General features: G+C 46.9%; 1 protein-coding gene across 1 annotated transcript; it reads left to right on the top strand.

Moving 5' to 3' along the window:
• The first annotated feature begins 74 nt into the window (after positions 1-74).
• Positions 75-17,998, top strand: LOC143259837 (uncharacterized). Its single transcript, XM_076523563.1, has 6 exons — positions 75-211; positions 1,319-1,951; positions 2,160-2,178; positions 2,787-2,924; positions 4,452-4,559; positions 17,795-17,998. The coding sequence occupies exons 1-6, from the start codon at positions 75-77 to the stop codon at positions 17,996-17,998; spliced, it is 1,239 nt and encodes a 412-aa protein (XP_076379678.1).
• Positions 17,999-27,410: the final 9,412 nt, after the last annotated feature.

The raw sequence follows: 27,410 nt of genomic DNA on the forward strand, positions 1-27,410 counted from the left end.
GCATTATTCTACTGCATTTCATTGTAAACAATAGAAACAGATAAATTTAACAATTTCAAAAGTGTAGCGAAACGATGCCAAAGGTTGTGAATTCAATGAATTGGGAGGATGTGGTTTCTTCCCAATTGCTTAGACGTATGAAGGGGGGTGCATCGAAAAAACTGACCTTGACCACACCAAGATACAGCAAAAGAAAAATTATGAAGGAGAGGTAAGTGAGCATTTTGTTTCGTTACTACGATTTCGGTAATATGTTTCGATATGATAAGAGCAAAAGTTCTCATTACTGCTGGAAATACATTTTTTCGCTTTCTCGCTTTTGTACTTCCATTTCTCGGATTTTTTTGATATTGACATATGCTGTAGTCCATATTCAATCATTAGAATGAAGTTGCAAAACAAAATCAACGGGTCGAAGCAGCTGATTTTAGTGTCATTTATACGTCATTTATATTTCACGTAAATTTCTGTATCATCGAAAGCACTGACATCGAGATATCCCTTCCTTTATGGTCACGTCCGTGTCGTAAACCCGGTCGCAAAGACTCCACGTAAACCTTGATAGCATTCGACTAACACGATTCACTATGTAATGTCTATCTTTTCCTTTTTCCTGTTTTTTGGCTCATCGTAAACAAGCCGTAAACCTTGATAGCCATAAGGTCCCATAAACCCGGAATTTCCGAAGGGTCAGCCGACGCCCGGGGCATGAACCAGGGTCGCATAGACTCCACGACCCAGCGACTAGCGTTCCTACCCCCTGTAATATTAAAAATTAATCTCTACTTTTCACTCGTATAAAAACTATTTAAATTTTTAGATGAATTCATAAATTGTATGTACGACAAATATTTTGTAGCCAATTTTTTAGCCGCAATTAAAATAATATATATATATTCTCACTCCAACAAAGCAAATTAATTCATAATTAACAGTTCAATATAATTCAATCAAATAAACCTAAATAAAATAAATTATATTATTACAATCGTAGTACTAATTAACTATAACCCAATTATTTACTTCTAAGAAAATTACCCCGAAACTGTATATTAGAAATCAAATTCAATTATTCAATTAGATAATTTCATATCTCTCGAACCGAAATCAAAATAAAAATTATATTCAACTCTATTATAAATTAATCCCACATTATAGAATTGTAATGAAAACATTGTCCAGGTTATGATTCGAAATGGTTGCAACGGCACAGTGACTGGCTCACATTATTTAATTAATAATATCAATCTATTTAGATCGAACGGTATAGTACTCATTTGAAAACCTTTATTTTTGTTTGTATATTTTGCATTTATAGAACTCAACAAGCTGCAGCGGCAAGGAAGATGCGCACCGAGAAGATCGAAGCAGCGGAGGTAAGTCAAGAAATGCCCCATTTCATCATCGAGCCAGGAACGCAAGAGCAATCATGTGCACAGCCAATCATCGATGAAGGATTAACCATAACGGATTTCCGGTTCGTGGTGGAGCAGGTACTACTGATAGGGTACCACTCGGCAACGTTCGAATGCACCACGCAACATTTGCAAGTGATCGGGATGAAGCGCTCTGGATTCATAGCAACGATAACTCTGAAGTGCAAGATGTGCCAATATGAAGCGGAAGTGCACAGTCAAACGGCAGACAACAAAACAATGGACTTGCATTATACTGCGGCCCTCGCTACAATCACTTCTGGAGGTGGTTACGCAAAGATGGAAGAAATGTTTGCAACAATGAACATTCCATACATATCAAGGATGGAATATCGAAGACGTCATGACGACATTGTTGCAGATTTGTTAAGTCTTGCTGAAGCAGAAATGCTAGCAGCGGCAGAAGAGGAGAAACAATTAGCCGTCCGAAGAGGCGACGTTTCAGTTTCCGGTATCCCTTTCATCCCCGTCGTGGCTGACGGCAGCTGGATGAAGAGATCGTTCCATACTGGAAGGTATGACTCCTTGTCCGGTATTGGTGCAATAGCGGGATACCACACAAAAAAAGTGTTATTTGCAGGTGTGAAAAATAAAGTGTGTTTGATTTGCCGCAACGCTTCGAAGAGGAAGGAAAGCCCCAGAGAACATAGGTGCTTCAAGAACTGGGGACGAAATGAGACGTCCACGAGAATGGAGAGTGCTGCAATTGCTGAGGGTTTCCAGATCAGCATACAAAAAAGAGGTCTGATATATAATATCTTGATCGCCGATGGCGACAGCAGCGTGTATAAAAGGATTTTGGATTGTGATCCATACAAGGCAGAGATGGTTCGTGTTAAAAAGATTGAGTGCACGAACCATTTATTGCGCAATTTTTGCAACAAAATTAAAGATGTTGTAAAGAAGACTCCACCTGGAATTTATCGAAAAGCCGTGGAAAATAATATTCGTAGACTGCGCACGGATGTTGTGAAGGCTGCAGATTACAGATCGAAGGAAAATCTTCCGACCCAACAAAAAATAAAAAATTTGCAAACGGACATACTAAATATTCCTAGCCACGTTTTCGGAGAGCACAAGGAGTGTCGAAGACTAGGATATTTCTGCGACCGCCCAGAAAACACGGGAGAAGACAACTTGGTACCGCATCTCAAGCAAATCGGCATATATGACCGGATGCATGAGATCTTCCGTCCATTGATGGCTCATGCTGAAAGTTTATTACATAAGACTACAAACAATCCAGTTGAGAGCCTCAATGCAATCATTGCAAAATATACCGGTGGGAAAAGGATAAATTGGGGCCAGAGAGGGTCATATTCTGCGAGATGTGCAGCTGCTGTTGTACAGCACAACACGCAAAAACTGATATCGAAGCTAATAGAGGGCAAGGATGCGAGGCCGCCGAAATTGATAGAAGAATTAGAAGAAAGAAGGAAAGGTAGTAATGAAAAAGCAAAGGAAAGGAACAGAAATTCTCCGAAGAAGGTGAGAAACCCGTTTTGTTCAACAACGGACCCGGATTATGGAGTTAGCGCAGAGAAACCGGATATGGAGCAACATCTATTGAACTTTGAAAAAGAAAGGCACATGGAGATGCTGCAGGACTGGCAAACGAATAGAAAGAAAATAGAGAGGGATACGGTAGAACAAAATAAAAGCCACGAGTGGCATACATACCGATCCAAATTACTTACAGCGTCGAACTTTGGCAAAGTGTGTCGGCGAAAGAAAACAACTAAGTGTGGAAATTTGGTAAAGTCACTGCTGTATCCAAACATATTGCAGCTGCCTGCCATTGAATATGGTCGGCAGTGTGAGAATATTGCCCGCGAACAACTTGCGAAGGAGGAAGACGTGGAAATCCGCAAATGCGGTCTCTTCATTGATGCAGAGATACCATTTTTGGGGGCAACTCCGAACGGCATAATTGACGATGACGGTATCGTGGAAATTAAATGCCCGAAGACGGCAGAAAAGTTCTCGCCAGAAGAAGCGATAAAAAATATTCAACCAGTACGAAGAATATTTGAAGATGATGCAGGTACTGCATTACGCAGAACCCATCACTATTTTTACCAAGTGCAGGGACAACTGCACATAACAGGTCGACAATATTGTCTGTTTTGTTTGTGGACACCAAAGGGTATGAAAACCATAAAAGTAAGCAAAGACGACACATTTTGGCATAATGAAATGAAATCGAAATTGTCGCGATTCTACGTCCATTGTATGTTGCCCGAAATATTGGACAGCCGCTACATTAGGAACATGAGCATCCGAGAGGCCACAGAAACGGAGTACGAAAAACCAATTGTGATTAGCACAGAACTAATAAAAAAACCTCAAGCGAACCCACGCAATGTCGGGTCGCACACTTAGCGTGCGCCTTCGCTGATTATTTCAGCGAAGGAATTTTCAAAAAGATCTTAGCTCGCGAGTCATCAGATTCGCTCGAGCGTACCCACGCAATGTCGGGTCGCACACTTAGCGTGCGCCTTCGCTGATTATTTCAGCGAAGGAATTTTCAAAAAGATCTTAGCTCGCGAGTCATCAGATTCGCTCGAGCGTAACCACGCAATGTCGGGTCGCACACTTAGCGTGCGCCTTCGCTGATTATTTCAGCGAAGGAATTTTCAAAAAGATCTTAGCTCGCGAGTCATTAGATTCGCTCGAGCGTACCCACGCAATGTCGGGTTGCACACTTAGTGTGCGATGAAATGCTTATTCATAATGTATGTACTTCTAATTCTACGTCTACGTTACAGGCGAGTATGAAGACAGTTCTGGCTAAATTGGCTCGGGGGATGACAAAACCCTCGAGGGTGGATTTAGTTGCTGCCAACATAAGTAAATGTAAAATAATAAATGAAAAATACTTTCGGCGTATAATAATGAATTATAATAGTAATAGATACTTTCACGTTACAGAGAGAACTGAAAAAAAAACAGGAGAAAAATATGGCCCCCGAAAAAGGGGAAACCGAAATGAGCATGAGGGAGAAGGACTAAGAGGACGAGGAGGACGAGGAGGACGACGGGGACGAGGAAGACGAGGAGGACGATGAGGAGGAGGAGGGCGACGAGGACGAGGAGAACAAGGAGGACGATATATTCCAACAGGTCACCAATTGGCAGATATGCTGACCAAGCCACTTCCAAGACAGAAGTTCATCCAAATGAGAGTTGAAATGGCCGTACAATAATATAATTTTTTTTTTTGCTCAATTATTATAAGAAGTAAATGGTCTGGTCAGGTTTTTCTGGGTTTCCCTTGACCCTCAGCAACAAATGTTGGACCATATTGTATTTCCCCAGAAGAGAGAAGGTATATCATATCTAGTTAATAAATATAAGAATATTAGACATACATATTTTTTGTTACATATAAATCAAGTATTTCTTTCTTGTTTAATTTTTGAGGGGGCGTGTTGAAATTTTAGCCTCGAACAAAAATTAATCTATAGTTTACTTAGTAAGATATCTTCAGTTGATATCGGCTCCGTCAGCGGGCAGCGACGGTGACGTAATCTGTATATATTAGATGCCGCGATACATCATCGCCGGTACCTTTTGATGTACATCGTGCCCTGACCGTCACGTATACAATGTAAAACGAGTAACCTAGCGCGCGGCAGAATATCTTCGTGACAACTGTTCGTATCAAGTAAGATGGACGTGCCAATATTCGAGTGAGCAGTTCGGGAGTGGGATATTTCTATTCAGAAAAGTCTAAGCTGGGGGGCTTCGGTTGTAGAAATGTCCATTTCTTTATTATTGTTGAGATATTTACAGTATTCGACGAGCGTTCTTGCTGCAACTGCCGCGCCGCTCACGACTTCCCCGCACGCCACTTTCCCCTGGTCTAGTAACGTAGCGCGTGGCAGAACGGGCTCATGAAGCAGGAATCAGTTTCATGAAACTCAGTTTGTGAAACGGTTTTGACGCTTGGGCTTTCTCTGTTCCTCGCGCCTTTCTGTTGCTGCAGTTTATGGCCGTCATTACCTCGATCGGGCACCGACTTCGATTAAACGATTTGTTCGTGTGCACGGTCCACTTTACTCGCTCCTCGTTTCATTTCGGATTGTCGATAATTTTTCTCCTCCTCCCCCCTCCCCTCCGGCCCGTTTTTTCTTCTTGTTCGGTCATTGCGATCGGCCCACAATGTCCGCGACAAGACAAGAGTCCGCTCGGAACTTTCGAGTCGTGTACACGTCGGCGGATTCATTCGTTCGCGCGGAATGAAGCTATTTGTTGCGGAACGAGGCGGCCGGATCGTCGGGGCGAGCGATGCAGAAATTTGGAACGGTGAAATGCGAGGAATTAGACACCGTCTCGTCGTCTCCCGAGAGTTCCGTAATCCAAATGGTATTTTACCCTTTTAATTAATAAATAACAACAATGATAATAATAATAATAATAATAATAATAATAATAATAATAATAATAATAATAACGATAATAGATTAATTACGGTCTTCTAAGCACGATTCTAGGAACGTAGAAGATTATACGGTTTTGTTGGAATAAAAGTATCGGCCGAGCAGGCATTCAATTATATAACATACAATCGAATAGCGTAATGTTATTGAACCAATTTATGCGATAGTTCGTGCGCAGTGCAAACATAGTAATTACGATTTTTAACGTAGCGACGCAGGCAACAGATTATCTCCCGCGTCCATATGCAGCCGTGGAATTAAAAGCTGGTTTAACAAGCATGCCAATACTGTTTCATTAACGTTGCAACTAGCTTCCTCGAACGAACGATACTCCGGGAGAACGAAGCGCCGGCAAAGTGCATCCTGTTCACGTTCCAGATCAACAGTCGCGAATTAAGCAATATTCGTGTAATCTCGTCCTGGGCCGGATAACTCGCGGCGATCTCGCTCCTGGCGAGCGAACGAGACACTTGAACTCCGATGACCCAACATTAAATGGGTCCTCGGGTACTGCGCCCGTCGAGCACCCAGCACGGGAATCCCGGGCAATCCCGGGAAACGATCTCTCTAGTCGTAAAAACATGAAACACATGTTCCCGAAGAGCGCGCAGGTAAGCCGGAAAGTTTCCCCATGAAATCTCGAATTTCCGACGACGATTTCTGCTTCGATTCGCCGCTTCTTTCCGATACTCCCGGAAAATCCTCCCGTGCATCGGCCTTCGATAATGCACCGTTCTACGCTTCCGTTCGACGATATCTGAGATTATCATTCTAATTTCGCCGCGGCATTCCATCTTCGAGCAAGGGAATTTACACAGTCGCGATTACATTTACAGTCGCAGCTATTTTCGCGATTGCAATTAATTCTACGCGTGCAATTATTTTAACGGTTGCTATTATTTTTACAGATGCGATTACTTTTTACGAGCACAATTTGTCTCTTCATGGCCTCCACGTCCGCCACGCACAGCAGCGGTTACCATAACGGTTCCGTCTGGCGTGGAGATGACCTACGCTCAGGCGATGGCCACTGCCAGGTCCAAGGTGGACCTGGCAGAAATTGGCATCGTCTCGCTGAGGTCGCGAAGGGCGGTGACTGGGGGGATAATTTTGGAGGTCCCTGGCACCGATGGGGCCGCCAAGGCCACCGTCCTCGCCACAAAAGTGGCGGAAGCGCTGGCGGGAACCGGCGTAAAGGTCGCGCGCTCGGTCAAAAATGTCGACCTTAGGGTGCGCGGCCTGGTCGATTCGACCACGCCGGCGGAGGTCGCTGCGGCTGTTGCCCGCGTGGGCGGGTGCAGCGAAGGGGACATCAATACCGGCGAAATCCGGTCTCCCCCCTCGGGATTGGGCACCCTCTGGGTCCGATGTCCTGCCGCGGCCGCTCGCAAGGTTGCTGTCGCGGGCCGGATAACCGTCGGCTGGACACAGGCAGCCGTGGAGGCCCTGAGTGCCCGGGCTCTGCAGTGTTACCGTTGCCTTGGTGTTGGTCACACCAGTCAGCGGTGCACTTCTGCCAAGGATAGGTCCGACTGCTGTTATAGATGCGGCAGTCGGGACCATAAGGTAGCAGCCTGTACGGCCACGCCCAATTGTCCGCTTTGTACGGGCGCGGGCAAGCCGTCTGGTCACCGCCTCGGCAGCCGGGCATGTCCTACCAGTGCGAGGCGAGGCAAGGGAGGCGGCCAAAGGTCGTCTGCCAGGATAAATAATAAAGGGAGGAAAACCACGATGGCCAAGGCAGTTGTGGCGATTGTGGCGGTTGTGGCGATATACGCACCTCCGAGGAGGTCCCTCGAGGAGTTTGAGCAGTATCTGGACGGGGTAGGGAGATGCGTCTCCCGCTGCCATCCCCGTCCGGTGCTGGTCCTGGGGGACTTCGATGCCAAGTCCACGGCTTGGGGTTCCCCCGGGACTGACTCGAGGGGCCGGGAGGTGCTGGATTGGGCGGCGGGACTGTTTATTGTGAATCCGGCCACCACGAAAGTGGCGCTGATATGTTTCCTCGCCAATGTTGGCATACACAACGATGGGCTACCTACCCCCCGACGGAACACCTACGAGGGGTCCGAACGTGGGTAAATCGCCACCTTCGCTCATTGTTCATTAGGCTGAGTACGGAAGACGCAGTCTTAACTCCGTGTCCGTGTAAGGAGTGTTCAAGTTTATTTTGAGTTGGGTAGGCCGTGCTACCTACTCCAACTGTGTGTAAAGGTTATTAGGAGGGTTTTGCTTCGCCGCTCGACCGCGGCGGCGGGTGCCCGCCACTGCCCTCCGCAGCGACGGCACTCTGCCACATGTAATCACCCCCTTTTCCGCACGACAGCAATGATTATGCAGCGTGCTAGGTTGGCGAGTGACAGCTATTCTTTGTTCGTTGGTAGTGTTCTAGGCGGCTGCCCATGGTTGGTGCCCGTCTAGGGTGGATAAGCAAGTTGCGGTTGGCGTGGCAGAGCTTCGCCAGCTACGGTAGCGGGTGTCAAGCACCTCACGCAAGCACCGCGGCCGTTCAGCTCCACAAAACCGTAATGGGGAGGAATCTATGATAGGGAAGGATGGGACTAGGCAGAGCGGGTGCCGCAAATACAGACTTGCGTTGCCCGGTCTCCGCCGCGTGGAGGCGGGGTTGGACTTTGGAGACCAGGGCGGCGGAACTGGAGCTCCGCCTCCTGAACACGGGCTCGGTCCATACGTGCGTGCGGCATAACGGGGGGTCTATCGTTGACCTTTCGTGGGCAACGCCCTCGGCCGCGCGCCGTATTACGGGGTGGAGGGTGGCGGAAGAGGTCGAGACGCTGTTTGACCACAGATACATAGTTCTCAGCCTCTCCGCCGCCCCACCACCGACACCCCGACGTCGCCCCGCCGATGAGGGTTCGCCTCAACCGCGGTGGGCGCTGAAGCGCCTCGACCAGGACGCTCTGATGGCGGCAGCCCACGTCGTGGCCTGGCCAGCAACAACGGCCGGGCCAGTCGACGGGAATGGGGAGGCCCATTGGTTCCGGGGCGCAATGACGTCGGTTTGCGACGTCGCCATTCCCCGGGCCAGGGTCTTCCCGAGGAAGGCGGTGTACTGGTGGTCGCGCGCGATAGCGGATTTACGCACCGAGTGCGTCCGCGCGTGACGCCAGTACGCTCGCGACCGTCGACGACGACGTACGGACGACGTGCTGGCTGTCCAGCTGTACGGGCTATACAGAGAGAAGGTGGTCGCTCTGCAGCTGGCCATCAGGCGAGCGAAGGACCAGGCCTTGCGCGACCTCATCAGTTCTCTGAACCGAGATCCGTGGGGGCGCCCATACAAGATGGCATTGGGACGATTGCGTCCCTGGGCGCCCCCCGTGACGGAGAGCCTGGATCCGGGGCTGCTCGGGCGGGTCGTGGACGCGTTATTCCCCGTTAGCGGGGAGGCGTCCCGGCCCGTCCCTGAGCCAGAGGAACATGAGTGGTCCCCGGATCTTGAGGTCGTGCCGGAGGAGATGGCCGGGGTCGTCAAATGGCTCCGGGGCAAGAATACCGCCCCGGGGCCGGACGGTATCCCCGGCCGGGTCTTGTTGCTCGCCACGAGCGTCCTGGGGGAGAGGCTGAGAAGCCTCTACTCTGAGCTCCTGAGGTCGGGGACATTCCCCGACCTATGGAGAGAAAGTCGGATGGTCCTCTTGAGGAAGGATGGGAGGCCAGGGGATTCTCCCTCCGCGTACCGGCCCATTTGTCTCCTGGATGAGGCGGGCAAGATCTTCGAGAAGATCATTGTTGCCCGCCTCTCCAGGCACCTGTCCCGCGACGGCCCCGATCTGGCGGACTGCCAGTTTGGCTTCCGGGAGGGGCGATCGACGGTCGACGCTATCGACCGTCTCAAGTCCCTCTCGGACAATGCCGTAGCAAGGGGCGGGGTGTGCTTGGCGGTGTCCATTGACATCGTCAATGCGTTCAACACCCTACCCTGGTCCGCCATTAGGGAGGCCCTCGTCGATCACCAGGTGCCTCCCTACCTGAGGCGCGTGATCGGGGCCTACCTGCGGGATAGGTGGGTTGAATACCCGGGCCGGTACGGGATGATACGGAGGGAAGTGTGGACCGCGGGGTCCCGCGGGGATCCGTTTTAGGACCGCTCCTGTGGGACCTGGGTTACAACGCGGTCTTGGAAAAGGCCTCCCTGCCCGACGGTGCCACCCTCGTCTGCTACGCGGACGACACGTTGGTGGTCGCCGTCGGGAGTACCTTCGAGAGGACCATCCGACGAGCAGAGGTTGCGGTGGCAGCCGTCGTCGCGAGGATCCGCGATCTGGGGCTGAAAATAGCCCCGGAGAAGGCCGAGGCTGTCTGGTTCCACGAACGGCCTCGGTCTCGGCCACCGGCCAGATCGTGGATCCGGGTTGGAGAAGCCTGCGTCGAGGTGAAGTCCGAGTTGAAATATCTCGGATTGATCCTGGACAGTCGCTGGAGCTTCGGTGCGCATCTCGACCGTCTCGTCCCCCGAGTCGAAAAGGCGGCGGCCTCTTTGGGCCGTCTGCTGCCCAACCTCGGGGGACCGGGATATTTGGTGCGCCGCCTATACCTGGGCGTGGTGCGGTCTATGGCCTTATACGGTGCCCCAATATGGGCGCCGTACGTGATGGGCAGCTGGCGCAGCACGCTGTTGTTGCGCCGGCTGCAGAGGCGGATGGCCATCCGCCTCATAAGAGGTTTCCGCACCACGTCAACCGTGGCGGCGCTTGCTCTGGCGGGAGAACTTCCCTTCGAGCTTCAGGCGGCGGTGCGCGCCTACGTTTATAGGCGCACTAGCATCGCCAGCCGTGCGCCACTAGCGCTCGCCAGATGGCGTGCCGAGCTTTGCTCCCACGCCGGCGAGCGCATCCCCGGGGCTCTCCTGCCGCACTTCACCTCGTGGCGGGAGAGACGGCATGGCGGGCTCTCCTACCGAGCGACGCAGGTGTTCACCGGGCATGGCTGCTTCGGTGTCTAACTGTGTCGCATCGGGCGGGAAGCGACGACGGTGTGCCACCATTGTGGCGCGGAGGAAGACTCGGCGCAGCACACGCTGGAGGAATGTCCCGCCTTTTCAGCGCTGCGCCGAGTCCTAAAACGGGAAGTCGGTCACGACCTCGCACTCTCCAGCCTAGTTGGGGCCATGCTGGAGAGCCCAGGGAAGTGGGCGGCAGCAAACTCTTTCTGCGAGGAGGTTATGTCACGGAAGGAGGCTGCCGAGCGGGATCGGGAGCTAACCGATCCCGCCCGACGTGCCCGGGGACGGCGTGCGCGCCCACGCGGAGAAACCCCGGGCAGCTGAGAGTAGGCGGGCGGCGGGTGTACCAGAACATGCTGGTTTCATTGCCCGCCGCCCGCCAACAGAGGAGGACCTCCACTGTTGGGAGTGGGGGATGACGAGTCGCCTGAAGGAGGCGAGGGTTAACTTTGATCCTTCTCCAATATACTCGTCGTCCCCCCGGCGGCCGCTGTGATCAGGGCGGGGGCCCTGGTCACCTATCGCGCGGTCGCCGTGTCGGGGCGGTGCGGGGTGCGACCCCTCGCGCCGCCGAATTTAAATGGATTTTAGGGGGGAGGATTTATCTCCCCCCGGGACGCGGCCGGCCATCGTTACCATCTTGATGGCCGGCCAGGCGAGGGGGAGCCGCGGTAGTGTTCTTCAAGAGTTCCCGTGGCTCCCCCGTTAAATCGCCAGCGATCGGTACAGCGTCCTCAGGTCGCCGTGGAGGTTTTAGTGGGTCAATCCCCACACTACCCTCGCCCCGCTCCCCCGGGCGGGGCGGGGGTGTCTGGCGAGCAGATTTCCTCCGCGTAAAATAAAAATAAAAAAAAAAGGTCATATCAAGGTCATGTCAAGGTTATGTTAAGGTCAGCAACAACACTGTACATCTTCACTGTACATCTTGCTTAAAAATTTCATATGTTACGCACAAGATGTCTTGCACACTAGAAAATATCACACTTAAAAATATCACTGTTACGTAGTAAAAAAAAATCCGGTAAGTTCTCGCTTCGTGATTTGTTCAATACTTCGAACGCGGCTCGAGTCCGTCCCGACCATCTGTCAATGCCTCGTGCTGCGGGCTTTCGAACTTCGCGCCGTCACCTCTCATTGGTCAGTGTTTTCCGTTAATAACTCGTAAACAAAGCCGCAGATTGCATTTTCGCAAAGGAAAAAGTTACTTCAAATGACCTCAGCTAATAATTGTGGAGCACCCTGTGTATATATATATATATATAGTAACAAATATTATAAATAATAATTAAAAATAATAATATATTTTCTTACTTTGACAAGCTAAGTAGATTTTAACAAAGCTTGGGGCCTACTCGATAGATCGTAATAAAAATCAGTTTTAACCTTTTGCGAAGGGGATAAATTGTCCTCGGCGGTTTCAAAACTGCAGTATTTTGTTACAAAGTACGCGCGAGCGGCTTGGGTTTTTGTTATTAACGATAAATCGTTTGTTTTCTTAAGGCTTCTCCTTGACGCAAAAACGACGAAACGTCATTTTTACTTGTATTGAATCTTATTGAATTTGTATAATTATAGACGGCTAATGCTAAGGGTACAATTAACTCCGCAGTCGAAATGACACTGGTTTCCGATTTTTTCTTTCGCAGTTCCCGATATTATAAAAATATTTCATCAGAAAATTTTTAAGCACACTTCTCCATCGAAGCATATATTATAATATTAAATCGCACGATTTTTAAATAAATCCAGTCTTGCCATATTGTTTTATAACAATAAAACAATATACATTAGTCGCATTTAGGGCTCGCCAGTTCCAACATTGAGAGAACTCTGCCGCTCAAATACGGTCTACGGGGACGGGTAACGTGTTAAACACGTGTGCGAAGGTCCATCGAAATCGGCGGCCGAGGTTTCCCCGTAGAGAACCGGACACGCTCTATTTGACTCCGAGCTAAACGACCGCCGCAGATCCGGAAAGAAAGCGTCCCGAGAACAGACATCCCGCAATTTTTCTCGGCGAACGACCAGCGGAATCGTAGAAAATCGGGGCGAATTACCCGGTTGAAAAAGGATGTTGCCTGGCGGAGGGCCCGGATCGGTTAGCCGGCACGTCGTCGAGCGAGAGTCCCTCGTCCGGGCCGCGGAAAAGGAAAGGAAAGGCTGGCGAACGCCTAATAACCGAGTATCATCCGACCGGGGAGGGATTCCTACGATTCCAGATCTCGATCCGTGGATCTGTCTAATGTGGCCCAGCCACGCGAACCTATCATAACCTGGGCCAACCTCGGCCACCTAACCACATGTTTGCCCAGTTAAACCTCATCCCTCGCCCCTCGCGGCCCTCTCCGACGCGCCGTTTACCCGAGCATTTTCATTTCTACGAGTGGTTGGCATCGACGTTCTTTCGACGCTCGAGCCGATTTTTCATCGGCCGGCAACACGATCGATCGAGTCGATTTATCGGATTGGATGTTTGTCGAAGCGGAGATCGTGGCCGGCTGCCTTCAGGACCATCCCCAGGCTTTCTGAAAGAAAGGCGAAACACGCTACGATGCCTCCCGGCTCCTTGGAAATCGTAAGCGTTTAACCCTCTGCACTTGGAAACGTTTTAACTTTAAATTCCAAATGGGTCTTCCGAACCGCGGTCTTTCCATTTTCTGTGATTTTTGATTAGCGTGTTTTTCATCACTTGGCTGTGTTCGAATAAGTAAATAACAGTAATAAAATTGTCAATTTTATCAAATAAAACCGTCTCTGATCCAATATTTTAACAGCGACGCTTACTCTGCGTTCGACGAGTAATGTCTCCCTAACTGACGCTGAGATCGTGCACAAAAATGGACAATTTGGGAAGAGGAGATACCATTATTCGAGCCTTGCAGCTCGTTTTTATAGTTACGAATTGTCAAGAACTATACATTAATGTCTCAGTAATGTCTCAGTAATGTCTCAGTAATGTCTCAGTAATGTCTCCCTTACTGACGCTCAGATTGTCCACTAAAATGGACAATTTGGGAAGAGGAGATACGATTGTTCGAGCCTTGCAGCTCGTTTTTACAGTTGTTGATAATCGATAACCATAACAAAAGAGCCACAGGGCTCGAACAATCGCATCTCCTCTTCCCAAATTGTCCATTTTAGTGGACAATCTGAGCGTCAGTAAGGGAGACATTATTGAGACATTACTGAGACATTAATGTATAGTTCTTGACAATTCGTGACTATGAAAATGAACCGCAAGGATCGAATAATCGTCTCTCATCTCCCTAAATTGTCCATTTTTGCGGACGATCTGTGCGTCAATTAGAGAGACATTACTGTATACACGTCGTCGCTTGATTCTCGCGACGAAATAATCGAACAGGTACCACAGCTAACTGGTTAAAATACTCGACTATTTTCCGAGATCCGAAGACTATTTTTCGAAATCAATGCCCGTTCGTTTCGCGGTCGTCTATTGGGACGGACACGCCGGAGAACAGCGCAAAGAGACGCGTGGATCATAGATTTTTACGTGTTCGAAGCGAGATAAATGAAATCCTCCGCTAGGTAGCTATTAGAAATGCTCGATAAGAGAGCATCCGACCACGCAGCAAAGGGATCATCGATTTCCACATTCCGACGGTGAACTTCTCCGGATTCCGTTCGAACTGATTTCAGTTGCCGGTATAGCTTCGGTCCGTTTTAAATACCTCGAAAAATCTTCGCTCGGGCGCGCAACGATGCGCGACAGAAGTAACTTCTTTCTAAAAGTCTCGCAGAACTATCCGGCACGGTGATCAACGGATCTGTATGCAAATTATAAATTGTCCGTGTCCGTCGCTGTAAAATAGAAGCGACGTAAAACTCGCGTTCTTTCGCGGATATATCGACATTGTTAAACGTTCTCGATCGTTCTACCGTTTCGCGTTACGAATAATCATCTTTCTCGTAAACACATAAAATCCGCGGGCGCGGTGATCAATATAGATATAAATTTCTTAATGACGTAACGGTGCTACGTGAAAGCGGGCAAAGAATAGGCTTGTTTCTAATTATCGATATTCGACTGATGGCTTTATTTTTCACAATATTCAATTACCGTGTCGTTAGCGCAGCACGTGAAACGGCCGAGGGTACGTTTACCGTTTCCTTTCAACACGCAACGAGCAAACAGGCCCAGGTTGGCAACGTTTCGCAGCAATAATGTCTCGCGGTTAATCGTTACAGACGCCCGATTTCGTTTTCGTTTCAGCTAGCAGCGTGCACGGCCGCACTCGTTTCCCGGCATCGTTCGGCGGTCACGCTCGCCGGGAAAATCTTGATGGGGTCCATTAACGTTTCATCGAACTCTCTCGAATGTCTCGTGATCGCGAATCCATTAGGAATTTATAGGAAATCAATTCGCGCGATCGCCGTTGCGTGCGTTCGCAGACAGCTCAAACGTTGCCGATCGAAGTGCTCGGGCGCTTCGTTCGCCGCGCGGAAGGTAACAGGAACGATTAGAAATAAATGAAAAGTTTTAGAAACCGACGCGGGATAAAACGGACGATGCTGGAAGAAAAAGCGGATAAAATTGAAAATCAACCATGCGAATATGTTGGGCTCCTTTCTTGCTTCCTCGTCTTCTTACACGCTGCCAGGAAATTAACTTCTGCGCTGCCAAGTATGCGCTACCGTTTTTTCCAACTCTGCCATTATTTAACGTTAAAACCCACCGAGATCCAAAAGCGATTAACAAGTGTAGCCTTGTAAGAATTGCAGGATGGAATTTATCGAAATTTTTCACAGTTCTTTACGACAATGTGTGCCCGAGTAGATCGATAAATCCAACGATTTCTGAGGAAAGCAGCTTTACGACCTCGACAATTATTAAATTAAAAACGTGTAAACGGCCATTTGTCCGGCGGTAATAAATTCAGTGTTAACTAAAACTAATTGCAAAACTGTGAAACTTATTAACTCAATTGTTTGCCAATTCTGGCTATCGAAATGATTTTCGAAGCCAGCTTGCGACAATTCCACGTGTCAAAATACAGTAAATTCTCCGTAATTAACGCTCAGATTGTGCACAAAAATGGTCAATTTGGGAAATTGAATTTGGTCAATTTTTATAGTTGTTGACATTCGGTATATATATAAATATAATATTATATAAACATACATAAATATATAAAAATATACGTTTAATATATAAAAATATGCGTTTAATATATATATGAATATATATTTAATATATATAAATATATATAATAAATATTATTATATACTACATAAAAATCTCCTCTTCCCAAATTGACCATTTTCCTTAAACTGAAGAAAATTTAGGGGGAACATACTGTAATTTGCCGAGCCAACTTGCGCGAAACACCTGTGCAACTAATTTTCCAAGGGCCACTCGAAGAAAGACAATTTTCCTGCGATCATCTCTGACCAATCATCGGCGAGGTACAATGGATCCCCGATGCTACGATCTCCAATGCAACGGTTTTTTCGGTAAAAAGGCTCGACTACCGTTCGGCTACTTTCGATCGCATCGCCCCGATCTCGGCCACAATAATTGCGTCGGGCGACTATTCATCAAACTGATTACACCATTCCTCCTCTCGATCCCCTCCCCCTCGATCCCCACGCTCTTCCCATTTCCATTCGTTCCGAAGTTATCGCAGCTGTGCTCGCGCAAAATCATTCGACCCACCGCCCCGGCAACCATAACCGAGCGCATGTACGCGCACGCTAGTTGCCAAGTGGCCACCCCCCGCGTGCAACCAGGCAATGCCGAACACGGGTGTCCAGATTTTTCTGGGACACCCGTTGATTCGTGGAGTTGATCGCTGATGATGGATCGCGCGGCTCACCGTTTCGCCGTTCGGGATATTATTACCGCGGGATCGCGGAAAACCGAACCCTTCCTCTCGTTTTCCCCTTTGTCCGGGATCCCAGAAGATCGGCCGTGAATTCCCATGGATCTGCGAAACGTTGCCGTGCGAGCGTTTTTTCAGTAAATCCTGAAAATCGCGAAGATTTAAATCGCGAAGATGAATTAGCGCACCCTGCGGCGTCGCGGTATTTTTAATATAATCGATTCAATTTATTTATATATACGAGTTGCAACCTATTTTTTACAATACAGAACCTATAGCTAATGTTAATATCAATATTTTGTCTGTCGAGCAACATTTTACAGCGAGTTTTTCGAAGTGAAATTAAGTTTTCGATCGAGTTTTTCGATCGATAATTTGTAGACCGTGGAAACCTGTGTCCGTACGAACAGATCACCCGCTACATGAATTTATAAGCCAAAAAATCTCGAATTTAGTCTTCCGTGATTCTGAATAGCGTGATGCCTGTCCCGCTTGCAGACAGATCCGATAACAGACGTGCCGATCGTGAATGCTTCCTGACAAAATGGTTGTTAGTGCACAGCACTAATGTCTTTATGACACGGACGTGCATAACCGGCTGTTTTTCGAGACCAGGTTTTTTGGGAAATCGTTTCTCTCGGTCTCGATGGCCGGGACTAGTTATAAAGAAGGAACGGTTCCGAAGGGTCAGCCTGACATTGTTTTATGACGGTCATGCCTGGAGGAACTTTCCTGTCTTTGCCGGGGCCTTGCGGCCATCTGCTTTGAAACGGACTAGCTGATTGGCTATTGCCAAAATCGGGCAGGACCAATCGGCGAATAGTGTAGGTGCGTTGGAGGGATGGTAGTCTGCTACGAGCGAGGGTATTCTCTGATAGAGCTTCAGAGTTATAATAGAAGCCGTAGCATCAAGACATCCTGACCAAGGGTGTACTGTAGTCAGGGGCTCAATACAAAATAGCAGGTAGAATCTGGTTCTTTATTTTATACAGTCCACAAATATAGCGTCATAATTCGTCGCTATTATTGACGACAAACGACGAAACTTTAGTCCTTGGGTTTACTCAAGCAGGTATTCGGCCTCTGTTTTCAACTGGTGATCTTTAGAGGAAGATTCCACCAAGCACGCTGACGTGGCAACCTACGGAATCTCAAATCATCGTTGAGATTTCATCAAGCACGTTACAACCTACGCATCTTGGATATTTTGGAGACCACGAAGCTGCCGTTCAGATACGGACATCCTCGTTGACGGAACAGCAACACCAAGGCTCCTTTCTACGAAATCTGAAATCATCGTTGAGTGAGTAAACGAATCATCTTCCACTCCCAATTTCCTTCCTGTCGTATTCTACTTCCATTAAAATGGCATCTGAAAGTAGTGAATCACAAGTTTTGAAAAACTTGAAAAGGAAGCGTGCTACCATTAAGTCGCAAGTAACGCGTTTAGGAGCGCGCGTTGAAACTACGGAAGATTCAACGCTCAACTCGCTCGAAACCCTCACCACTAGATTAGATCAGCTTCTTAGTGCGTATGAGGACACACAATTTGAGATAGAAGGCGAAGATGTTTCCTCAGATCATGACGCGGAGAGAGACGCCTTTGAGAAGCATCACGCTACCATCATGAATTCAATAAATTTACGCAAAAATTCATTGAGAAACACGCATAGACCCAATCTCGCAATTAGGAATTCAACAGAATCTCCAAATACTATAAAGGTGACACAAGCTAGCTCTTTACTGCCACAAATTCAAATTAGGCCATTCGACGGCAACCCATTAGAATGGAACAGCTTTCCCGATACATTTGATTCGCTGGTCCACCAGAACGAAGATCTACCGGCCGTACAGAAATTCCACTTACTCAGAAACGCCTTACGTGGAGAAATAGCGTCGGTGATCACCTCGTTGACTGCATCAGAGGAGAATTATATAGTTGCTTGGGAATTATTACAAAAACGTTGCAACAAACGTCGGCAAATTGTGTATGCACATTTAAAGTCTTTGTTGGAATTACAAGACGTTAAGGTAGATTCCCCGGACAGATTGCGCGTGTTAGTCGAGCAAGCTGAAGTGCACGTAAACGCTCTGAAGGCTCTGGAACAACCTGTGCAACATTGGAGCACATTTTTAGTTTCTCTAATCAGTAACAAGTTAGATAGGAATACCCGCAGAGCTTGGGATCGCACGTTAGAAAATTACGAGTTGCCGCAATTTGGACAGCTAGTCGAATTTATAAATAAACATGCGCGCGGAGACGAACGGGACAATAGCTTTGCTCGCCCGTATCAGCAAACCCAAATAGTAACGCGTTCACGCGAAAAACAACGCCATTTAGGGCAAACTTTCGTAACCACCAATTCGCGAATTGCGTGCAAAATTTGCAAAGGAGAACATTTTGTTTCAAGCTGTCCGAAACTTTTAGAAATAACCCCTGGAGATCGCTTAGGCATCATCAAAAGGGGAAAATTATGCATCAATTGCTTGCGGAGCGGCTACACAGTCGCCTATTGTAGATACACGAACTGCAAAAAGTGTGGTAAAAAACATCATACTCTTCTACATATTGCGGAAAGGGAAACTAATAGTCAATCAGGGATTGAGAGACCCACCTCCCCATCACACACGCCACAAACTTCGAGATCCTTTGCCGTTAATAGTTGCAACGAAGTATTATTAGGGACAGCGATCGTTACCTTTGTAGCTCGCGATAAGAGTGAACACGATTGTCGTGTGCTGTTAGACAGCGGTTCACAAACAAATTTCATAACCGAAAGAATGGCCGATAAGCTACAATTGAGAAAACGGGAAATAGATTCTTCGATAGGTGGAATTGCCAATGTCGAGACCCGCGTCAAATATCTGGTCAATGCCGTAATTAAATCACGCACCACCCAATTTAATGATACGGTAACTTTAGTGACGCTTCCTTCCATCACTGGAATGCTACCTTCGCGCCAGGTAAAACGTACCGAAATTGATATTCCGACCGAAATAACGTTAGCTGATCCTGAGTTCAATATTCCGGGCCCAATAGATGCAATTCTCGGGAATCAACTGTTTTTCACACTTTTATGTTTGGGACGAATCAAACTTTGTGCACAAAATATTATCATTCAAGAAACATTAGTAGGTTGGATAGTCACGGGAGCTACAACCAAACAAGAACAAGTAGCAAAGGGAAAACCCTCAAGATCACTGCACGCATCCTCCTTAGACAATGCGCTAACAAAGTTTTGGGAGATAGAAGAAATAGCAGAGCGCAAAAATTTATCTAGCGAAGAACAGGCATGTGAAAATCACTTCGTTGAAAATACAGTTCGCGATGTACATGGACGCTATATCGTGCGCTTGCCATTTAACGATAGGAAGAATTTCATAGGCGAATCTCGAGGTCTTGCTCTCAAGAGATTTTATTCACTGGAACGCAAATTCTGTAAAGACCCTGATATATCTTCTTATACATTATAAACAATTCCTGCCAGAATATCTAGCATTAGGCCACATGACAGAAGTCAGTGATGCACGAGATGGCAAGGAGTTTTACTTACCGCACCACACGGTAATAAAGGAGTGCAGCTTCACTACTAAGGTCAGGGTAGTTTTCGATGCCTCGGCTAAATCCTCATCGGGCGTATCCTTAAATAACGCACTTTTGGTCGGTCCCACCATTCAAGATAATTTATGGGCAATGTTACTACGATTTCGCTTTCACATGTTCGTCCTGACAGCAGACATAGAAAAAATGTTTAGGCAGATTAAAATGCATCCCGATGATGCGAAATTTCAAAAAATATTATGGCACGATTCGAAGGAAGAGTCAATCAAAACGTTCCAATTAAATACGGTCACGTATGGAACCGCTTCGGCTCCTTTTTTAGCGGTACGATGTCTACAGCAACTAGCCGAAGATGAACAGATCAGATTTCCGAATGCGTCGCGAACCTTTAAAGAAGATTTCTATGTCGATGATTTGCTCACCGGCGCATCTACCTTCAATGAAGCAATCAACTTACGCAATGAGTTGATTGATTTAACTAGAAATGGGGGCTTCCATCTACGTCAATGGGCCTCAAATAACCATAAGTTGATTAGCGATTTAAAGGACCATGACGATCGACAAGCGATATGCTTAGATCTCAGTCAGACAAAGAAAACTCTGGGAGTTTTTTGGAATCCATCCAATGATTCCATAACTTACGCGGTAAACTCCTTTAGCGAAACTAGCCTCACTAAGCGACTAGTTTTATCTCAAATAGCGCAATTATTCGACCCCCTTGGACTTCTCGGTCCCGTGATTATACGGGCAAAAATAATTATGCAAGACATTTGGAAGTCGAAAGTCACTTGGGATCAACCAATTCCGCAGGATATAGCCGAGGTGTGGTTAGAAACCAGAAATGAACTGGCTCAATTAGACAATTTTTCGTGCCCTCGGAGGGTAATGTTAGAAACCTCACGAGAAATACAACTCCACGGCTACTGCGATGCTAGTGAAAGGGCCTACGGCGCTTGCATATACATTCGTACCCTAGACCACTCAGGTAGGGTACGGGTCTCTCTATTATGCGCAAAATCCAAAGTAGTCCCTCTTAAAATCCTATCATTACCGCGGTTAGAGCTTTGCGCGGCTAGGTTATTAACGCGATTGTATAAGGAGGTAGCGAAGGCGTTGACCAATATAACTTTTGACGCGATTAGGTTTTGGTCAGATTCAACTATTGTGTTGCAGTGGATTAGGACAGCTCCACATTTGCTGAAAACCTTTGTAGCCAATAGAGTCAGCGAAATTCAAACAGACTCGGACCCACGTAACTGGATGCACGTATCAGGACGTGATAATCCAGCAGATTATATTCCTCGCGGACAATTGGCATCCACATTTATGAATAATAAGGTATGGCTAAACGGTCCTGCGTGGCTCTCCATAGACGAATGCTTTTGGCCACAATTGGACATTCCGCAAAGAGAAATTCTCGAGCGGAAAACCACAATAACGTTCCTTGCACGAGAAGGGACGAATGACCTGTTAACGCGATACTCTTCCATTGCGCGACTTAATAGAATTGTAGCTTACACACTACGATTCATTCACAATTGTAGATCGAAAAACAGACTTACGGGAAATTTATCAACTACAGAAATTCGCAAGGCGCATTTAGTTATCATTAAACAAGCCCAGTTAGAGGCATTTCCGATAGAAATAAACTGTTTGGAACCAAAAACAGCTATGTCCAAAGGGAGCAGAATATTAAATTTAAATCCATTCCTCGATCAGGATAAGCTTCTACGAGTAGGAGGTCGGCTAAGACATGCGCCATTAAGTTACTGTCAAAAACACCCATTGTTATTACCCCATAGGCACCATATTACAAATTTGATAATTGAAAGCGAGCACCTACGTCACTGGCACGCAGGCACACAGGCAACTCTTAATGCGGTCCGACAAATTTATTAGCCAATAGATGGAATGAGAGCCACAAAGATCGTCATACACAAATGTATAAGGTGTTTTAGAGTAAAACCAAAGGTCCCAGTATATATAATGGGCGACTTACCCAAGAATAGAGTCACCAGGGCACGACCGTTTCAAAACGTAGGCGTGGATTATTGTGGTCCATTTTTTATAAAGGAAAAAAAGGTTCGTAATCGTTGCAAAATCAAGACGTACGTAGCGATTTTTGTATGCTTCGTGACCAAGGCCGTTCATCTAGAACTTACATCGGACCTTACCACTGAATCTTGCTTAGGAGCATTCAAGCGATTCTTTGCCAGAAGAGGAAAGGCCACGAACATTTACTCCGACAACGGCACAAATTTCGTCGGCGCCAAAAACGAAATTACAGAAGTTCAAAGATTTCTCAGCTCCAACGAGCACAATAGTAAAATTAATCGTTTTTTTCGCCTCGATCTCCACACTTTGGTGGATTATGGGAGGCCGCCGTAAAGTCTTTTAAAGGACATTTGTACAAAACTATAGGAAACGAGCTGTTCACATTCGAGCAACTGAACACCTATATTATCGAAGTAGAAGCCATATTGAATTCCCGTCCCCTAACTCCCCTCTCCTCAGATCCGAACGATCTTACTGCTTTATCACCCAGTCACTTCCTAATAGGTGATTCGTTAATGCAACTCCCTGAGTACGATTTGCGAGACACACCCGTTAACAAACTTTCGTCATGGCAACACATCCAGCGAGTGAAACAACACTTCTGGAATCGGTGGAGTAATGAATATTTACAGACGCTGCACACCAGAAACAAATAGCATATCCCGAATGACACCCAGCACAAGAAGGGTACATTGGTGATCATCCGGGAAGACAACACACCTCCGTTAACCTGGAAACTAGGACGGATCATTGACATTTGTCCAGGCGGGGACAAAATAGTGAGAGTCGCGACTGTCAAGACGGCCCAGGGGACCTACCAGCGGGCCATTAAAAAATTGTCCCCACTTCCCATTGATGACCCGGAATAAGATAATACACCCAAACACCGTTAGAGCTTGTAATCACTCAGAAATTTGTGAATACTTATTCCCATTATGTATACATGCGTATTAGTGTAACTAGAGTTAAGTTAGGACAGTAGTATTGTCAATCATTCGTTACAACGACAAACTTGACCAGTCCTCTTCAAATGTAAATTGAGCGGTGCACTATCAATTTAGTAATTTCGAACGTAACCGTTCAAGGTGGTCGATATGTTAGTGCACAGCACTAATGTCTTTATGACACGGACGTGCATAATCGGCTGTTTTTCGAGACCAGGTTTTTTGGGAAATCGTTTCTCTCGGTCTCGATGGCCGGGACTAGTTATAAAGAAGGAAAGGTACCGAAGGGTCAGCCTGACATTGTTTTATGACGGTCATGCCTGGAGGAACTTTCCTGTCTTTGCCGGGGCCTTGCGGCCGTCTGCTTTGAAACGGACTAGCTGATTGGCTATTGCCAAAATCGGGCAGGACCAATCGGCGAATAGTGTAGGTGCGTTGGAGGGATGGTAGTCTGCTACGAGCGAGGGTATTCTCTGATAGAGCTTCAGAGTTGTAATAGAAGTCGTAGCATCAAGACATCCTGACCAAGGGTATACTGTAGTCAGGGGCTCAATACAAAATAGCAGGCAGAATCCGGTTCTTTATTTTATACAGTCCACAAATATAGCGTCATAATTCGTCGCTATTATTGACGACACTGTGACGCCCCAACAATGGTGCCTGGAGAAAAAACGAATTAGCAGCTCGAAGTATACATGGACGAACACCTGACCACATACAGGATAAATCCTTGTATTCTGACTAAACATTTGCCTGTTATCGTTGCCGCGACGACGTCCGAGATTCGATATGCAAATCGCGTCGAGCAGAAAAATGGTAAAAGTTGCCGAACGCGTGAGTCAGCGCCGATCTTGAAAAAGATGAGCCAAAGGGTGACTCGTTTCGCGGGACAGCGATTCTATTATTCGATCGAGACATAAATAACTTCCGATATGCAGCTAGACAGAATCTATTGTTCCTATCTGCCCACTACGAGTCGTCGGGAGAAACGAGTTTTTGCATTAGCTGAAGGGTTTTTGCTTTCGACGAGGGATTGAAATAAACAAAACAGAGAGGCGGGAAAACAAACGAAGAAAAAAAGAAAATAAATGTCTGTGATAAGAAAACGGAAGTTACATATTTACGACTCGATCCAATAGATAAGACATTGCAATTGATACAGAGACGAACGGTTCGTCGGTCGTTCCGTTTCGCCGTCGATTATTACACGATCCCGAAAGATCTATGCCAGCGATCTATTTATCTAAGCTCGGTCGATTCGCGCGCGCTTAATATCTCCATTAATCGGAGCCGGTCTCGAGACGTCGGTCACAATGAAGCGTATTTAATTCTCCGGGTCGGCCAGACAAAAGGAGAACATTATTAAAACGTTATCGCGATCGACGATCGGCTCGAAGATCGATCGCGCGAGTCGGCCGCGGAATAGGATCACGGAGGACTCCGAGAGTGACTTCTGGCCGGATACTAAACTACACGCGCGTCCGATCAATCGATAATGAACACGTGGAACTATTCGAGGCGGCTACGTGACCATGCATACGCATGGATCCGATTATGTTTTATCGGGAATGCTCCGACCGTGTCCATACATCTCGATCCGATGCGTTATAATCGGTACGACAACGTCGTGACATCGTGGAAATATTTATCAGCAATTATCCTCCGATCCGTAGATCGCTCGAGAGAACCGCCCAAGATTCTCTTTTCGATTCTTTTGTCGTGTGCTGCGCGATTCGCGGCTCGACAGGAGCTTCTTCCTGCCGATTTTCGCTGATTTTAGACGACGAACTTTGACGGAGAAAATGAGACCTTTGACATCGATAAATTGACAATTCGAGTTATGGATATTATTTTTTAACTCGAATATTTACTTTTCGCAAAATATTGGGTCGCTGAAAGCATGAATTTCGTTAAAAAGCGCAATGTAAAGAAACCACGCGCGTGCATTACTGCGGTTATGCACTTATTACTGCGAGCCGAATATTGCGGACATTCCAATTACTGCTGATTTTCGCTGATTTTAGACGACGAACTCTGACGGAGAAAATGAGATCTTTGACATCGATAAATTGACAATTCGAGTTATAGTTATTATTCTTTAATTCAAATATTTACTTTCCCCAAAATATTGGATCTCTGAGAGCACGAATTTCGTTAAAAAGCGCAATGTAAAGAAACCACGCGTGTGCATATGTTACTGCGGTTATGTATCTATCACTGCGAGCCGAATACTGCGGACGTTCCGATTACTGCGAGTCAAGGTTAACAAAACCCATTTTCTTTTAAATGTACTTTTCAATTAAAACTGCGATTGCTGTTACTTGCACGTCATAAATTGTCAATATTAAACGTATACAAAATTATGAGATTAAATTTTAGAAGATTGCACTCTATAAAATGTTAGATTTTATTACTTTTATAAAATACCGCAGTATTTGGGGCGTCCACAGTTACTCTGTGCCAAAGGAAAAATCGCGATTACGTTGAACCTGTTGAGGACCTCGTCGAGGACCTTGTCGAGCACTTTGCCAAAAACTTTGTCGAAAAGTTTGCTCGAAACGGGCTCGGCGATCGCTGGCTGCCGATTGAATCGCCGCCGCGAAATTTCACCGAGAGCCATTTCGATGGAAAGTTCGCAACGGTGATCGCGGTGTGTGGGTGTATCGCGAGACACGCGATTCGATATACAACATCGTGGTAGACCGAGGCGAGCTCGCGAACGCGCTCCTCATACACCGACGTGTAACACGCGCAACACACAGACGCAACCGGCTACGGCCGGCTTCTCCAAGCTGTCCTAGAAGATATACTCGCTACCATTAACATTATTATGTGAGCCAACGCTCGTCAATGGGGATAAGTGAACGCGGCCGGCTTATTAAATTGCTGGTGTAACATTACGATTTACAGGGCAATAAGAGAGTTATCCAACCAGTGGCTCGCGAGTACACGCGCGTTAACGTTTGCGTGTCTCTCGGCTATAGGCTGTCCAATGTTCGGGGGATCGAGGGGCGAGGGGGCTGCGAGGAATCCGAAAATCGTTTTTGCCGATGTCGAACGATCGAGGATCGCTGCGCGTGATTAGTAGACCGCGGATTTTTGCGGGAAAGAAAAATTGTCTGCAGAAATTTCGAATATGCAGAAATTTCAAAATGTAGAGGTTATGTACAATATTTTGTTGCTTTGAAACAAATTGGCCATCTTCGATCGACGATGACTCCATGCAAAATCATCGTAGCGTCGTCGCTTTCTTTTCAAGTGCACGGGTTACTTTAGAATGCTGTAACTTTGCGGGAAAAAATCGCAGGCGCGTTCCCTTTTTTTTTTAAATTAAAAGGGAAAAATCGAATTTTATTCTGGTAAAAACAGCAACTCCGAAAAAAATTTTACGAAGTCCGGGCATTTTTTCAAAGTTCGTGCATTTCTTCGAAGTTGGCAATTTTCGATGTGACAAACATGGCGTCGCATTCGAAGGATTATAGTGTCGAAAATGCATCAAACTTAAAATCGAGAAAATGTATCTTGAAGTAGAGGTTCCCAGCTTTAATTTAAAAAAATCCCCATCCTCCCACGATGATTTCTCGCGAAGTTATCGTCGGTCAAAATCGGCCAATATTTATCCGAGACTGTTCTACGCTGCAATCTTCTCGCGCGGTGTATTTAAAAAGCGAGTACATAAAATCGCAGCGCGAACGCGAATCATTTAAAACCAACATTTAAGTCTCCCAGCTTCGTTTCCAACGGGATCGCATCGACGCGAGAATGTTTTTGTTGCCTGGTAAAACGCGTTAGAAGATGAAGACGGGCGCAAAAGTCTGTGGCGCAAGAAGCCCTCGTCGAAGCGTTTCGCTAAATGCAGCGAGCGTGGCTCCCAATTGAGACGAACAAATGTTCGGCACATAATAAGCCGGCCGGTAAAAAAGTGTTGAGAGCTCGAACAACAAGGTAGAAAATTTCCCTCGAACAAGAAGAGGCGCGGCAGCGGCAGCGGCAACAGAAGAAGAAGAAGGAGAAGAAGACGAACGCGATGGAAAAGGGACCGGGTAGTCGATCGTAAAAAGAAGAAAAGGTTTCGGCTGGTGGAACGGAGAGGAGGATGGCGGAGGAGAGGAGTTGTAATGACTGCGAGAGAGGAGCCGAGGCTCGTCTAAAAGGAGTCCTA

Source organism: Megalopta genalis, chromosome 7 (assembly GCF_051020955.1).
Source record: "Megalopta genalis isolate 19385.01 chromosome 7, iyMegGena1_principal, whole genome shotgun sequence".
Lineage (NCBI taxonomy): Eukaryota > Metazoa > Arthropoda > Insecta > Hymenoptera > Halictidae > Megalopta > Megalopta genalis.